This window comes from Eublepharis macularius, chromosome 9, assembly GCF_028583425.1.
Source record: "Eublepharis macularius isolate TG4126 chromosome 9, MPM_Emac_v1.0, whole genome shotgun sequence".
NCBI lineage: Eukaryota > Metazoa > Chordata > Lepidosauria > Squamata > Eublepharidae > Eublepharis > Eublepharis macularius.
In genome coordinates this window covers 75,251,212-75,266,902 of record NC_072798.1, presented here as the reverse complement: position 1 = coordinate 75,266,902, position 15,691 = coordinate 75,251,212, and the positions used below count along the sequence as shown (strand labels likewise).

Below are 15,691 nucleotides of genomic sequence, written 5' to 3'. Positions count from 1 at the left end.
AGTGTCTCCAGAAGCTAAGGGAGAAATCCTTTTGGGGGGGGGGGGGGTTAACGCTGTGCATTGCTCACTGACCTTCAACATCCAGAGGAGTTAGCCGTGTTAGTCTGTAGTAACAAAATAGAGTCCAGTAGCACGTTTAAGACTAACCAACTTTACTGTAGCATAAGCTTTCGAGAATCACAGTTCTCTTCTATGCATCTGACGCAGAGAACTGTGATTCTCGAAAGCTTATGCTACAGTAAAGTTGGGTAGTCTTAAACGTGCTACTGGACTCTTTTCTATTTTGACCTTAAACGGCTTCAGTTCCTTGAAAAGCCAAAAATGACAGCGTTAATTGGTCTGTTTTTCGAGAGAATCTCCGCGAGTTCTCAGAGTTGCCAAGGACCGCAGCCCTAATTTGTCCATCTCCTTCCCAAAAAAGGACCTCTGTACATGCTCGAAGGCGCAGTCTGTGAGGGGATACGAGGTCTGTGGCAGTCAAGGGCGGCAACTCTAACCATCGCCCTTCCGCTCGGAGATCGGACCAAGGCGCAGTGGCAGGGCCGAAGCGCCCACACCGCGCCGCCACCCGTGGAGGCCAGCTGCGGAGGAGCGCACCCTGCGCGACCCAGGCAAGGGGAAGAGCTCCCCAAGGCCGCCTTGGGGTCCACGCTCCCAGCTTTCCCTTCTGGGGCCTGAGGCGGCTTGCGCCTTCCCACTCTGGAGAACTTCGCGTTCCGCGAGGAGGGCTGGAAACAGGAACCGCGCTCGAGGCTGTTCTTCCGAGCCCGGCCGCCGTGGGAAGTTAGCGCTTCTCCCGCGCCGGCCCTCCGACGCTCTGAGGCCTGCTGAGCTGCGCGGTTTGAGCCCTCCCGTTCCCCGTATATCGGCCGCCGCTGAGAAGGAAGGGCCAAAATGGCGGCGGGCGGGGAACTTTTTTTATTTTGAGCGGGTAGCGCACGGTGAGTTGGGCGGCCGCCCAGACACGGCGCGGGCCTTAGGGGCGGCAAGTAAAAGCGAGACGAAGAAGCGCAGCGCTTAGCTGAGGGGGAGGCTGCGGCTTCTTCCTCGGACCTGCGGCTTTCCTTTGCGGGGGGGGGGGGGCGTGTAGGCACCAACTCGCGCTGTTTCGGACCCCCCCCCTCCAGTTTCCTGTTGCCTCCCGAGAAATGAGCGCCTACCTGCCCTGAACCCTGAAGAGATGGGGGGACATGAGCGAAGCGCTCCGCTCATGCGCCGACTCTGAAAGGGACTTAACGGCAACTCTTCAGAAGTCGGGCGGGGTGGTGGATATGCGGGTCGCTCTACGCAGGGTGGTGACGCCAAACGGCCTGTCCTTTCCCAAAAAAGAGTCCGTGTTTTACATGTTCTTTTGCAAATGTCGGTTCTTGTTCCTTGAGGCAACAGGAGGGCCCCCGCCGCGCCCAGCCTGAGGCGAACTCCCATAACACAGCACCTGTCCGGTAACTCCGTCAGAGCTGCTCGATTTCTGGGAAAGTAATTCTCGATTGACGCAAAACCGGTATCAGCGGGCCTTCGTTCAGCTGCCACCTGATGGTCTTAAATGACCGTAGACGAGTGTAACAGGTTGGTTTGCAGTGCCGCCTGTTGCAAAGTTGCTCCAGCCCAAACCTATTGAAATCCACGAGCGTGGAGTGGAATAGGATTGCACTGTAAAGTCGCTCAGTGGTACAGCATGCAGGCCACCGTTCAGTTCCTGGCGTCTCCAGTTAAAAGGATCAGGTCGTGGGCGATACCAAAGACCTCGAACAGAGCCCCTACCCTTAAGAGTAGACACCACTGGCCTAGGTAGACCAAGCAGCCCTAGTGGTGCTGTGCAGGAGGCTGCTTGGCTCTGAACCTATGCGGCAGTGCTCTGATGTTGGCACCTAGTCCAGTGTAATTTCCAGCCCTGAAGGCAGTTGCTGGATATCCCTAGAAAGGCCCGTTTTGTTGGCTTGACTTCACTATTTTGCATTCCATATTGTCAGCTGCCTTGAGGGTGTTTTTTTGCTTTGAAAAATTAATGTGGGATATAAATAATATATATGATTTTATAATTGCTGCTCAAGGAGCTCCTAAAAATGAAATAGTTATCAAAGAAGTCATAGACAAGGCTGTAAAAATAACTTTCTATTGCAAATCTCGAGGAATGTTATCTGGTGGTTCTTTACCTCATAGAGTTCTGGAGGGGGGGGGAGATCATAAAAGAAAATGTGGTTGAGAGCCCTTTATTTTTTAAAATACTTCTAACATAGAAATAAAAATGGAAGGATGAGAACTGGAGATACATAGAAACAAATGGCGTTCAGTGTAGTTTCACAACTACTTATCATCACTATTACCCATTAGTAAAACTCGTTGGAAGAACTCAAGACTGAATATTAATGAAATGAAATTAAACTTGGTAGCAGTTGGGAAGCCATATCCAAAGCTACTCTTTTTTGTTGACCTGCAACTTTTGGGGAACCTTATTTACAGCAGCTAGTGTGCTGTCACCACTACAGCCACCATGAATCATTTCATTAAGGCCAAACTAGTTTCAGTGAAATTTCATATTTTTGAGAAGTTAAAAAGATGACTTTTGGTAGAGTACAACAAAAATTTAAAAGTTCATAATAGCTATCTCCTGAAACAAAATCTGTGTGTTCTCTACTGTCACCATAAATCAACTAAAAATGAAAATAAATGATCTCACTGTAGAATACTTTGATATTACTGTTTAGCTATGTAAAAGTGCTTCTTTATTGTATCTGAACATTAATTTTAAAATTGTAACTTGAAGTTGTGTTTGTTCTTCCAGAACTTTAATGATCCTTGGCTGTTACTGATGAAGCAACAGAACATCACATTTCTTAAATGAAGCCCAAGTGCTTGTGTGTATATATACATTTTGTGGAGTGATACAGTCTTTAGTAGTCTGCTTACATGTGTAAATCACTACGTTACTGTGTTAGCCACTGCCTCTATGCAGCAATGACAAAACTGGAAGAAGCAAACCGAGAAGTGAGCATGCATTCCTCTGTCCGGTATCTGGGCTATTTAGCCCGAATGAATTTATTGGTTGCAATATGCATGGGCCTTTATGTCAGATGGGAGAAGAATGCAGATGCACTAATACTCGTGATCTTTATCCTGGCTCTCTTTGTTCTTGGAATTGCCAGTATACTTTATTACTACTTTTCCATGGAAGCAGCAAGTTTAAGTCTTTCTAATCTTTGGTTTGGATTTTTACTTGGTCTTCTCTGTTTTCTTGATAATGGTGCTTTAAAAAGTGATGTGAAAGAAGAAGCAACAAAATACTTACTCCTTTCCTCCATAATTATAAGAATATTGTATGCTTTGGTGCAGAGGATATGTGGCTGTATCCATCATCGACCCACTTTGTTAACAACGGTTGAGTTCCTGGAACTGGTTGGGTTTGCAATTGCCAGCACAACTATGCTGGTACAAAAATCTATGAGTATTATCTTGCTGGTTGTGGCTTTAGCAATGCTTATTATTGATTTGCGGATGAAGTCTTTCCTTGCCATTCCAAATTTGGCAATCTTTGGCATCCTATCCTCGGTATTGTTTTTTCCTTCCCTAGAGATACCCACAAATCCATTTGCCTTAGGATGCTTTTTTAGCTGTCTGATCACAGACTCTCTTCTTGACGTTTACTTTAGTGGACTTTCAGTTACAGAACGCTGGAAACCCTATTTGTTTCGTGGGAGAGCCTGTCGAAGATTTTCCGTCATCTTTGTTGGACTTATTGAACTTACTTCTTTCATACTATCAGCCTTCAAGCTCGGTGATTTGGATCGCTGGTACTTTGTGATACCGGGTTTTTCTATTTTTGGAATTTTCTGGATGGTCTGCCATATCATTTTTCTTATAACTCTTTGGGGATTCCATACAAAATTGAATGACTGTCACAAAATCTACTATACGCACAGGGCAGAGAACAACAACCTTGATAGAGTTATGGCATCTAAAGGAATGCGTCATTTTTGTTTAATTTCTGAGCAACTTGTATTTTTTAGCCTTCTTGCAACAGCAGTTTTGGGTGCTGTATGTTGGCAGGTATGCTATAAATGTATTTAATTTTCTTTTGCTGCCCTTAATATTTTGGAACATTAAGTATTACAGTTTATAGCATGAAACAGGGTGGTGTTCCAGAGTTTTATGACTGGGCCATTGGCGGCATCAAACAGAATTTACTCTCCTTGGAGACTTTGTTCTGTCTAGACATGGGCACGAATCGAAATATGAAGCAAATTTATCACGAAACGGGCCGTTTCGTGTGTCACGAAATAGCCTTTTGTGGGGCCGTGGTTATCATGAAATTCACAATTTTTGGCCTGTTTCGTTAGCCTTATGAATGATTCATAATTGCAGACAGGCTGGCGCCAATCCATTGATTCCCTAGGCAACAATGGGCCCAGACCTTTTGTTGCCATTGGAAACCCCAGTCATAGCCCACTTATCCTTGATTGGCAGCTCTCCTAGCCATCTGGAGAGCTTCCATTCTGCCCTATACAGCCAGGAGCTGGGGGTCAATCCCCTAGGCAACCAAGGAAGTGGGCCTTCTGTAGCCATGGGCACACCAATCTCACCCCTCGAAACCCTGTTAGGCAAGTCTGTCAGCCAACCACAGACCTATTCTGATCTGTGTCAGCGTTTTGCTGGGATTGGAGTGGGAGAGTGTGTGGAAGGATTTGGGATTGTGCTTTTGGCTACTGCTGCTTTAAAGAGACTGAAAGAAGCCTCTTATTTCCAGCTCTTGGCCTTGCTATGGTAAGGTCTTTGGGTGAGGGTGCCTTTTTTACCCCACCCCACCCCTCACTCTATCTTCTCGGCCTAGCTCCACCATGGCCGGTCCTCCTCTGATCCAGCATCCTCCTCTGATCCAGCAACTCCCAGTCCCTATTTCAGTCATGCACTCTGTCAGCACTCCCCACCCTTCTGATCAACGTATTGAAAACTGTGTGGGGGTGAGTGGAGGAGAGCCTGCTGAAGTCTCCCTGCGAGTTTGGCATCTCCGGGTATGAAGGAGGCCATTGAAATGCCCCAGGTTCTGACGAATCACGAAACTATCAAGTCGTTTTGGCAAATGTGTCAATTTTGTGAAGTTTCATGATTTGTGGATCGTGACGAAACACGAAACGAGAGTTTCGGGCTTTTTCCATTTCATGCCATGTCTAGTTCTGTCCCATGTGGCTTTCCTCATCCAATATATTGGCAGTTATTTCAGTTGTCGATAAGGCATTGGACAATGTTACCTCAGCCTAGAGACAACATTTTAAACAATCTGTATTTTATCTTGGAAACTAGCTACATTGCCATAACATACATACACACTGTAGTAGGCTATAGCACAATCTGTGAAATGCTGGAATATATTGCAAAATGCCTTATGATAGATGTTGGGAGGGTGGGGAGAAATTTTTTTTGCAATGTGCCTTCATCTGGATACAATGCATCTCTGCATTCTACTCATACAAAGGCATCGTAGTCCCTGTCTGTGTCGTCCCTGTCATTAGAGACTGGACATGCTGTTTTCAGGGGAAGTAGGTAGGGTTTGTTCCCACTACAACATTGTCCTTTATTTTTCTTATAGGAAAAATGGCAACATTTTGGTTGGATACTAAACTACTCCTTGTCCCATCTTAACTATGTCCCAGATCACAGAGTAAACTCAGCATCCCACAAAACTCACAAATGGCTGAGAACTAAACCTACTTCTATTAGCTTGTCACTAGGTGAGCCTAGAATATGACCTAGGTAAATCCACAAAACATATACCTTCCTGTCTACATATACCTGTTAAGATGTTTGTTGATTTAAAGAAGAAAGGGCTTTGTGCTTGATCACCTGGAAACATACTTTTTACAGTTGAACAAACAAGTAACTCTTTTATATATCTTTCTTAATCTCTGTGCTTGGTAATCTTTTGAATGCTTCTGTATAAATAAATTTGTTACAGAGTTAGAGCAGGATGAGTTCATGGAGAGAATGGCACATGTGCCACAGTTGACATTTCAGGTCATGGTTAAATTGACAGTGAATTTAGCTTTGGCTTGTTTACATCAAATTGTGGGGTCCATTCTGATTTTCATAGATAACCTGTGCTTTGGTTTTCTACACAAGATTAGACTCAATTCCATTTGTCCAGAATGACTCCGGAAAAATTCTGAATTAGTAATTTTTCATTTAAAAATGCAAACTGATAGCGTATATCTAAATGCATCTTTTTCTTTGCAGAAATCCAATGGAATCTTCATGAGTGTGTTTCTGATTGTTTTACCTCTTGAATCCATGGCTTATGGGTTATTTCACGAACTGGGGAACTGTTTGGGAGGAACATGTGTAGGGTATGCAGTTGTGATTCCTACCAATTTCTGCAGGTATGATATTGATGAACACTTTACAGTTTTACAGTTAATATGGATGTTATGAGGATTGTTGAAACACTCATTGTACCAGTATTTTTCAAAAAACAAGTGCATTCTGTTTATAAAAAGGCATTGTAGTTCTTGTCTGCAGGGTCCCTGTCACTGAAGACTGGACATGCTGCTTCCAGGAGTAGTGGGTAGTTTATATACTACTCCCCTCCTTCTGCTTAACAGCATACTTCATTTAATAGTTGTATGAATAATGAATGTATAGCAGCTAATCTGAATTATTCTGAGTATAAATAGGTTACCAACAGGCCTGGAGAAAGATATCCTGTCCCTTTAATGGATGCTTAATATGTGGAAATGGGCAGGTGAAGCATTTACTGGCATGAAGATAAATAGGGGTGTGTGATCCAAGTTCAGGGTTTGGGGAAAAAGCTGTATTTTACCGGATTCGACTAAATCTGGCTTTCCTGAATCAAATTAGAGAATCCCAGATCTTATATGGGACCCTGGATCAAGTCTCCCAGATAAATCTGGGTTCATCTGGAAATTACAGCTTTAGCCTCTTGGCTGGCTATTTCCCCAGGCATCTCCCACTTCTTTCCAGGCGAGGAGGTGGGAGGAGGAAGGGGGAGTGAGGCACAGGCAGGAGGCATGGGAAATGAAGCAGGGAGAGAAGTGTGTGGCTAGTCTGTGCAGGAGCTCTCCTTGTCTGCCTAGCATCTAAGAGTCACGCTGGTTCAGTTGGGACACCGATTCAGTTGCAACAGTGCCCCTTGCTTCGGTTTGGTTTGAGTGGAATTCTCCATTTTGACATGATTCCCTGATCTGGTCCCCCTTGCTTCACTCTGCTTCTGGGGGGATTCCATTCCCTTGCTTCAGTTTGGTTCTGTTGGGCTTTTTTGGATTGAGCTTGCATTTGGGAATGTGACTTTGGCTAGTGAAAGCCTTGTCCCTGTGATTTTTTTTACCTGAGAGCCAGCTTGGAAATCTTTCCTCCATAGGAAACAATAGAGAGTGGCTGGGGTCACCTAGTTCAGGGGTCCATAGAATTGGACCCCAGGGTCCAGTCTTCCTGAAACTTGAGTAATCATTAGAGGACAGTCAGGAGTAGGTTCCCTGCAAATTTGGTGGAATTTTTTAAAAAATGACCTCCACCCCCCCCCACCCCTCTCTCCAGATAGCCTCCTGATAGGTTTCCCAATAGATAATAATGATCAGATAAATCCAGGATTCTCTAATCTGTCTGAATCAGATCAAAGAAGCTTTCTCAGATTTAAGGAATCCCAGATCCCTGAAACTCATGGTTCCCAGAATTTTTTTTTGTGCACACCCCTATAAATAACATCATCTGGTAAATAACTTCCGTTAAACCTTGGCCAACAATGAAATCCTAAGCAGAGTTACTCCAGTCTTAGGCTGGTGTAACTCTGCTTAGGATTTCACTGTAAATGGACAGGATACTTTTTCTCCAAGCAGTTGGCTACCCTGTACTGAAACCTTTCTGTGGGATTGGAGAATTAAACAGAGCATCTCATTCAATCACAATAGGACTAGCAACATAATAGGATATCAGATTAAACATTTATCAATATATCTAATTCTCAGCATGGCCAAATCTGTGGATACTCAAATCCAGAGACTGGAGCCATGAACAAACAAGACAGACTTTTGTACAAACCTGGAAAAGCCTGCAGTTTGCAGACAAAAACGCTGAAACCTTTAAAAAAAAAACAGGGTGGGGGTTTAAAACCCCTAAACTTATGGAAGCAGTACCTGTAGCTTTAAGAAATGAATGACCTCATTGACCCTTGCTAGGTAAACACACAGTGTTAGAAGCTTTCCAGCCTTGGTTTCTGTCAATAAAAGGCAGGGTGAGCGGGCAGAGCCCTTTCTAGGGCTGTTTTGGCCTTTGAGGGCAGGCTTATCAGGGAGAGGCCTGGCAGCAACAACCAGGTGACTTGATATCACATGACTTGCATGACTTACCCAGGCCTGGCTGCTGGCTTCTGCTCAACAGCAGCCCACCCACCCCCAAGACAGTGTAGTGTAGTGGTTAGGGTTTCTGACTAGGATCTGGGAAACAGGTTCAAATTGTTACTCTGTTATGGAAGCTCACCGGGTAACCTTGGGCTAGTCACACAGTCTAACTTACCTCACAGGGTTGTTGTGAAGATAAAATGCCGAAGAAGAGAATGAGTCCCCGTTGTATAGAAATGTTTTGAGTCCCCATTGTATAGAAATGAATATCCAAAATTCATAAATAATAAACATAGCTAAAGATGGAGGACAGATAAAATGTAGGTTGGTGGGTGGATGGGAAGAAGACAAAGTATGAGGGCTACCAAGCATGGAAAGTATTAGGGTTACCAAGAGGATAGGAAGAGGGGAAAGTGTGGAGAAGGTGATACAGGAGAAAATGAGGTCCCCTTCCACAAGTCATGTGGGTTCCTCATAATTGGGCCCAGCCTGGTGGCCACCGCCATGCATTTGAGGCATAGTTGTCTTAGATAGAGACTGCTAGTGGGAGGGAAGGAGGGAAAGCTGAAGACAGGGGAGCAGGTAAAGGTAGATTGGCTGGTGGGTGGGGAGAAGGAAGCAGGAAAAGGAGAAGCTATGGGGGTTTTATGGAAAGGGAAAGCTGAAAGAGTGGATGAGGGGAAAATGAGATGCTCTCCCACAAGTCCTTGTGGATCTCTCACTTGTACTTCTGGATAACACCAAACTATTAAATAGTGTATTTTCATCCTACACTTTACATCATAATTGTGGACAAAATTATATTTATATTTAAATTATGAACATATCTTTGAAAATATTTTGTGTATTGTCTTACATAAAAATCTTCATACTACAGATTTTGAGTAACATCTTGTTTTTAAAAACAATTCACTCTTTTGAAAAGAAAAATTTCAAAGGAGTTTTTCCCCCCAGAGCTCCCCAAAATACCCAGTTTTTCTGTTGGAGGGGAGAGGTCCTCAGTGGAAGTGAGGAGGAAGATTTTTTTCTTCTTTGTAAAATTTGCTGCCTTCCAGGCCTGCCTCTCTCTACAACTACCTATTGGGATTTTGTTTGTTTGTTTAGAATGCACGTCAAGGCAATAATGTGGGCCTCCACATTCAGTCTGAAATAGTGCACTCCCGAGGCAAATTTACAACCTCATTGAAGACTCAGCTATGTTAAGAAATGACATTTAATGCATTAGAAGTCTTTAAACTACAGAGCTGGTTGTGTCTGAAGAAGGGAGCTCTAACTCTCCAAAGCTTACACTCAAAATCTTGTTGGCCTCTAAGGTGCCACTGGACTCAAATCCTGCAGAGCTGGTCAGTGTTTCACAGAGCCCTGTTTTATAAACATTTTGTAACAGCCAGCACAGTGGTAAAGTAGTTCAAGCAATGGTATAAAGTAAAGTTCTATTAATTGCAGAAACGTCTTGATTGTAACTTTCCTTTTTCCACCCTTTCTTACCCCCCGCCCCCCAGTCCTGATGGCCAACCAACCCTGCTTCCACCTGAGCATGTACAAGAGTTAAACTTGAGGTCAACAGGTATGCTTAATGCCATCCAAAGATTCTTCGCCTATCATATGATTGAGACTTACGGCTGTGATTATTCCACAAGTGGACTTTCTTTTGATACGCTTCACTCCAAGCTGAAATCTTTTCTTGAACTTCGGACACCAGATGGACCCAGACATGACACCTATGTTCTGTATTACAGCGGCCACACTCATGGCACTGGGGAATGGGCACTCGCAGGTAACTGCTCTTTCTTGCACCTACATATCTTTACAGTTTGAGTATTGCTTATTGTAATTACCAGGTACTCATATTTTATTCCTTATTGCTATATAAACAAGAACTGATTCGTCATTAGAGACGGCTTGGGTGTGCTGATGGGGATGCGATAAGGTGCTGAAAAGGCTTTTTAAGCTCTCTTCTTTTTAACATACACAAGGCACACATCTGTGCATTTGAGAATATGTATTTATGCTAGACACACGTCTATGTGAGTTAGGCCTGCTTCCTGCATGGCTCCAAATTCACTTTGGAAAAGAACCATTATATTTCTCATAAAGCATTGCGAACATAATTTAAAAACCTAGAATTATTATTTTTCTTTGAGAAAGGATTGTGCAAGCCCTTTATTCAGAAGAGAAGACTTTTCTGTTTGTTTGGAATGAATTTTGCCTTTTTTTCTTGCGCAAAAGAACTTCGCCTGCCAGGCCAGAACACCCAGCTCTGAGTGAGGTGTGTTCTTTCATGGTGCATCATTTGTTTTCCGAGCTGTTCCATTGGAATGCTGCTAAGGCAAATAAGACCACATATGTACATGGAAGACTCTAAACAGCAAGATTACTGTAACAAATCTATGTATTTAAAACATTTTTCATCATTCAATTGACAAAGCATCACAATCTTAATAAAACAATTAAGAACACCAGCAAGCAATAAAAGCTATTCTGGTTTATCATTGCTGTTTAAAAATCCTGTAATTATATTTAAAATATCGCATTGCAAGTGATGACAAAGGAGGAGAACAAGGTTCCTTGTGGTTGTCATGTGAAGTTTCACTCATACTAAAAAGAAATAGAGTGCAGTCCCAAGAAGGAAAGAGATGATAGTCACATATTGCTACAATCAGTACTGAAAAGTTGATCATCTGGTAGAGGGATTCCAGATTCAGTCACTGTCTTTCAAAATGCTGGTTGAATGATAGCTCATTCCTTGTCTTCCATACTTAACATGTGAGCATTATGGAAATTCAGTACAAATATCTGACCTCTAACCAGAATGGTTCCTAATCAGATTCCCAAAGCACTTTCTATTGGTCTGGATATAACATCGCTTTCAACAGTTACTGATATAAAATGTAGCTATTTTTGTGTGATAATGACGTCTTGTTTCCCCTCAGGCGGTGATGCATTACAGCTGGACACACTTTTGGAATGGTGGAGAGAGAAGAATGGCTCTTTTTGTTCAAGGCTTATTATAGTCTTAGACTGTGAGAATTCACAGCCTTGGGTTAAAGAAGTAAGAAAAGTCAACGACCAGTATATTGCAGTACAAGGAGCGGAGCTGGTTAAAGTGGCAGACATTGATGAAGCAGACCCTCCACGCCTAGGTGACTTTACTAGAGAATGGGTGGAATACAATTGTAACCCTGACAATGACATCAGTTGGTTTGAAAAGGGGCGAACTATCAAAGCCATGTACGGAGTCTCAAAACGATGGAGTGACTATACTTTACACTTGCCAACAGAAAGTGATGTTGCCAAACATTGGATGATGTATTTTCCCCGAATCACCTACCCTCTGATTCATCTGGCAAACTGGTTCTGTGGTCTTAATCTCTTTTGGATCTGCAAGGCTTGTTTTAGATGTTTGAAAAGGTTAAAAATGAGTTGGTTCCTTCCTACAGTATTGGACACAGGGCAGGGCTTCAAACTTGTCAGATCTTAAATTAAGACCCAAAGATGAGCAGGAGCTCTTAAAACTTTAACATATGACTGACTTGTAACAGTTTACATTGTTGAAGGAACCCTGCTACTTATCACAGCAGCATCACCTTTGTTCTTTACTTTGAGTAGCTATAGAAGATGCAAAGGGTTAAACTCCATTATGAAACAACAGCATTGGTATTAGGTGAAATGTGTTTCTGATGTTGATCTGAATTCTGTAAAAGCCATTTAGTATGACCATGTTTCAGAGATGAGTTTGTATGCTCGTCTGCATGGGAGCTAACTGAGGGCTATATAGGCAAATTCCTTTTTTTTTCCTTTCGTGTTGTTATGCTTTATATGGCAGGTGTATCCCATGAAAAATAATTTCAAAAATTTCAGAACTAATTCAGGTCACTCTGTTATGACCATACTTTGCACTGATGGATTTTCAAGACCTTGTAAATCAGCACACAGTAGCTAAGGATAATGCCAGATAATGCCAGATAATCCTCAGGGGTATTAGCACACCATTTTAAGTGAATACAAATATAGAATTTATTGGAACTTCCAAGTATGTGTATTTAGAATAGTGGGTTTATACCCCTAATCCTAGATGTACATACTTGAGAGTAAGTTGTTATTAGCTGAGCTTATTTCAAGGTAGGTATAATTAGTATCGTGGCTATAGTGAGTTAATTTTGGAAATTATAGCCAATAGCTGGTCACCTGTGGCAGTATCATAGCATTCAACATTTCAGACCATGCCCTTGATAAAATCTTAGGCAGTCTATTGAATTTGGTGTTGTGAAAGTTGGCTGTGTCTCAAATCGCTTTTCTTCTGACTGGCTGTCATGGAATGATAGCAATGTGCTGAACTGTATTTCAGTTCCAGAACTGAAGCAAGTTATCTTTATTTGTAAGTACTAAGGCATTAAAAGGGGTATTCCTTGGGACAACCTTCTGAGGCTTCAGAATCTTACCTTAATCTAGAATTGGAAAGTTGGGGTGGTGGGGGACTGTCTAAAGCATTGGCTGAAAAACAGAGACTGTAATTGTCTTTTGAATAAGTTTGGATCTATTTATAAAAGTAAATGTTCACACAGCTTTGGTGTAAGGACTCTGCTCAAAGTGCCATTGATCTAAAATCACTGTAAATTAGGGTCCCTGTAATCTGATTTCCTTCATTGGGAAAGTCAAATTTGCAAGTTATATTCTTTTCTCTCCTCTCCTTGCAAATTCTGTGAAAGCATTGCATGATGAAAGCATATGTCAACAAGAGAGTAATTTATAATATTCAAATTCTTGTTTTACCTTTTTTTAAATAAGAGTTTGTTTTCTAATTATTTCTGTATTTCAGCTTGAAAATTTTGATCAGTCTTTGTAAAATATGTATATAACTGTTTGGATAAGAGAATTGCTCTTGCTGCATTAAATCGCCATGCATTAATACAGTGTTTACTTTAAAAGGGCTTTTAACAATAATGCTGGAACGAAAACCTGAATTAAGATAATCATACTAACCAAGAAGTCCTTTTCTCCAGTAGATCATGGCTTCTTCAGATTCAGGAATAGATAATAGCTTCCCCCCTCCTCTTGCTGCATACCCTAATCTCTATAGCAGTACTTCTGTTCCAGGATGTATGGTCCTGAAGTATCTATTTGCACAGATCAAAGGTGCATGTGAAATCAACTGCAGGTGTTGGAATATGTAGAGAATCATAAATTGCTCCCTCCTTGATACTGATACCAAAACTTGGACTTGAGATAAAGATAAAAATGTGTGGGGTTTTTCCTGACCAGAATCTGAACCAAAGCTATTAATGTAATGGCTCTCACCAGCGTGTAATGATCCACAATCTTGTGGATGATCCTGAAAGAGGCTACTTTCTGTTCTGTTGGATGCTTATTGTTGCTGCATTTACTACAGAAAGCTGAAAACATTGTTGAATTTCTGGTGTAGTTTCAGCCATCATGTCTGTTCAAATTGTTAGTTTTAAGGGCATAAGAATGGTGCCAATAACCCTAAGTAGATTAAAAGTGATTTTCTGAAACTCACACAATGTCACTTCAGGATGAAGTGTTCTGTGTGAAGATAATATCTGTGCAGAGGTATTTCATTTGGTCCCCTCTGTACTCGTTTTGCTTTAATGTGCTAATGCCGGTGCCTCAGACTAGCTTACACTTAATTGGAATGCAGGCTGATAAAGAGTTCCCTGCCATTTCCTTTCTCTTACAATTGCACTTTCATATGTTTTCATTTCTTGAGCTGTGTATTGAAGCCCTTTCTCTGCTTTTAAAATTGAATCTTTCTGTAATATTTATTGTGCTTCCTTTGGGATTACTGACACTGATTTCAGCTTGAGTATTTCAAGGGTTTATTGCCTGTGGTGGATGTTGTTACTCTAGAAAACTTCCTTGTTTATCATTCAAGCTTTTTTTACTGAATTTATTCTATAAAGAAATTATTTAAATATATATATATATATATCTCCCTCTCTTGTATGATGACCCTTGTACTTTGGTTTCTGTAGCGAAGTTCTGCATTCACTCATCTTTATATTATTCAGTTTTTAAACACATTTTTAGCCCGTTCAATATAAAATGACACTTAGAAGTCTGGAATGTTGCATAACGGATGACCTAACCATTAATTTCATTTTTCGCTTGAAAACTGGACTGCTTCAGGACTGTTTTATTATAAACAGGAGTTTTGTAGACAATAGCCTGTTTGACCCACGTAGAAGCAAAAATAAGTAGCACCACTGAAATCAACAGAAACCAATATCCTTGAAAATTTAAAAAGCTGTCAGTTGGAGCTTACATAATGACATTTTGGAGAAGTGCCATCGTCCTTTCGCTGTTTCCTGTGGGTCGGATCCTGATAATCATATCTGCTAAGGACAAGGGTTTCTATTAACACAACAGAGCTTCCTCGTCTCCTACTCCCAAATCCCACTCATCTCCTCTAATATGTTGTTTGAGGGTACATGGGACCCCAGGAACAGCTTTGGGGTGAATTAAAGGTCTGCTGTGAGATGCAGAGATTGGTGTGCATACTCTCCCCACCATATTCACACATAATCCATTCGTGGAAAATTTAGTTGTGATCCAGCCTTACCATTCCTGACACAGAACTGGCAATCAGAACAACGTCATGCACATAGTCACCATTAGCAAGGTGGTTTTTTTTTTTACACTTTGCAAAGTTACAGTGGCTGCATGTATGAGTCTCCTGCTTCAGTCTTTAAAAGTGAAACAAACTGGATTTGGTAGGGGGGGATTACATAGAAATGTATCCTTTTCTCTGTGGTAACCTATTATTTGATCTAATTCATGCAAGCCAGCATTTCTGGAATAATTTCACCTATAGAAATTGTGGCTTTCTGTTAATATCGTCTTATGCTTATGTTTATACAACTTTCCTTTTGGGCTAGCTTATTTTATTTTAGCCACCGTGCTTAGATAGGACAATTAGTCAATATTTTGGAAACTTAAAGTGATTCAGATAGCAATCCTAAACTTCTCATTAATCCTATTTTATTCAGTGGGCTTATTCTCAGGAAAGGGTTCTTAGGATTTCAGCCATAGTATGTAATGTGGCCACCAATCAGACATCCTAAGCAGAGTTACTCCAGTCTAAGGCCATTGAAAATTGATGGGCTTAGTCTGGAGTAACTCTGTTTAGGATTGCATTGTTAGACTGTTCCTTCAAAGTTCTTATACTCTTTTTAACTTTTGAAGGTTTTATGTACCTTTCTCCAAATGACTTCTCTATATAAGCTAATAGGTCCAGAGGAGTTAGCGATGTTAGTCTATAGAAGCAAAATAGTAGAGGCCAGTAGCACCTTTAAGACTAACCAACTTTATTGTAGCATAAGCTTTCGAGA

The 15,691-nt window shown here is 41.7% G+C and overlaps 1 protein-coding gene across 2 annotated transcripts; it reads left to right on the top strand.

Moving 5' to 3' along the window:
* Positions 1-807: 807 nt before the first annotated feature.
* TMEM168 (transmembrane protein 168) lies at positions 808-14,229 on the top strand. Of its 2 annotated transcripts, none has more exons than XM_054988153.1 (5): positions 808-941; positions 2,783-4,044; positions 6,226-6,368; positions 9,845-10,119; positions 11,276-14,229. In XM_054988153.1, exons 2-5 carry the CDS (start codon positions 2,908-2,910, stop codon positions 11,821-11,823), a joined length of 2,103 nt encoding a protein of 700 aa, XP_054844128.1. In that variant the 5' UTR covers positions 808-941; positions 2,783-2,907; the 3' UTR covers positions 11,824-14,229. The 2 variants fall into 2 exon arrangements, with proteins under 2 accessions (XP_054844128.1, XP_054844129.1); XM_054988154.1 differs by lacking the exon at positions 808-941 and adding an exon at positions 1,368-1,566.
* The last annotated feature ends 1,462 nt before the right edge of the window (positions 14,230-15,691 follow it).

Bases quoted from the DNA above. Each gene is read 5' to 3' on its own strand.
- TMEM168 (XM_054988153.1), top strand. From the start codon at position 2,908: ATGTGTAAATCACTACGTTACTGTGTTAGCCACTGCCTCTATGCAGCA. The intron at 6,369-9,844 runs GTATGATATTGA...CCCGCCCCCCAG, and splicing joins ATTCCTACCAATTTCTGCAG to TCCTGATGGCCAACCAACCC. The intron at 10,120-11,275 runs GTAACTGCTCTT...GTTTCCCCTCAG, and splicing joins TGGGGAATGGGCACTCGCAG to GCGGTGATGCATTACAGCTG.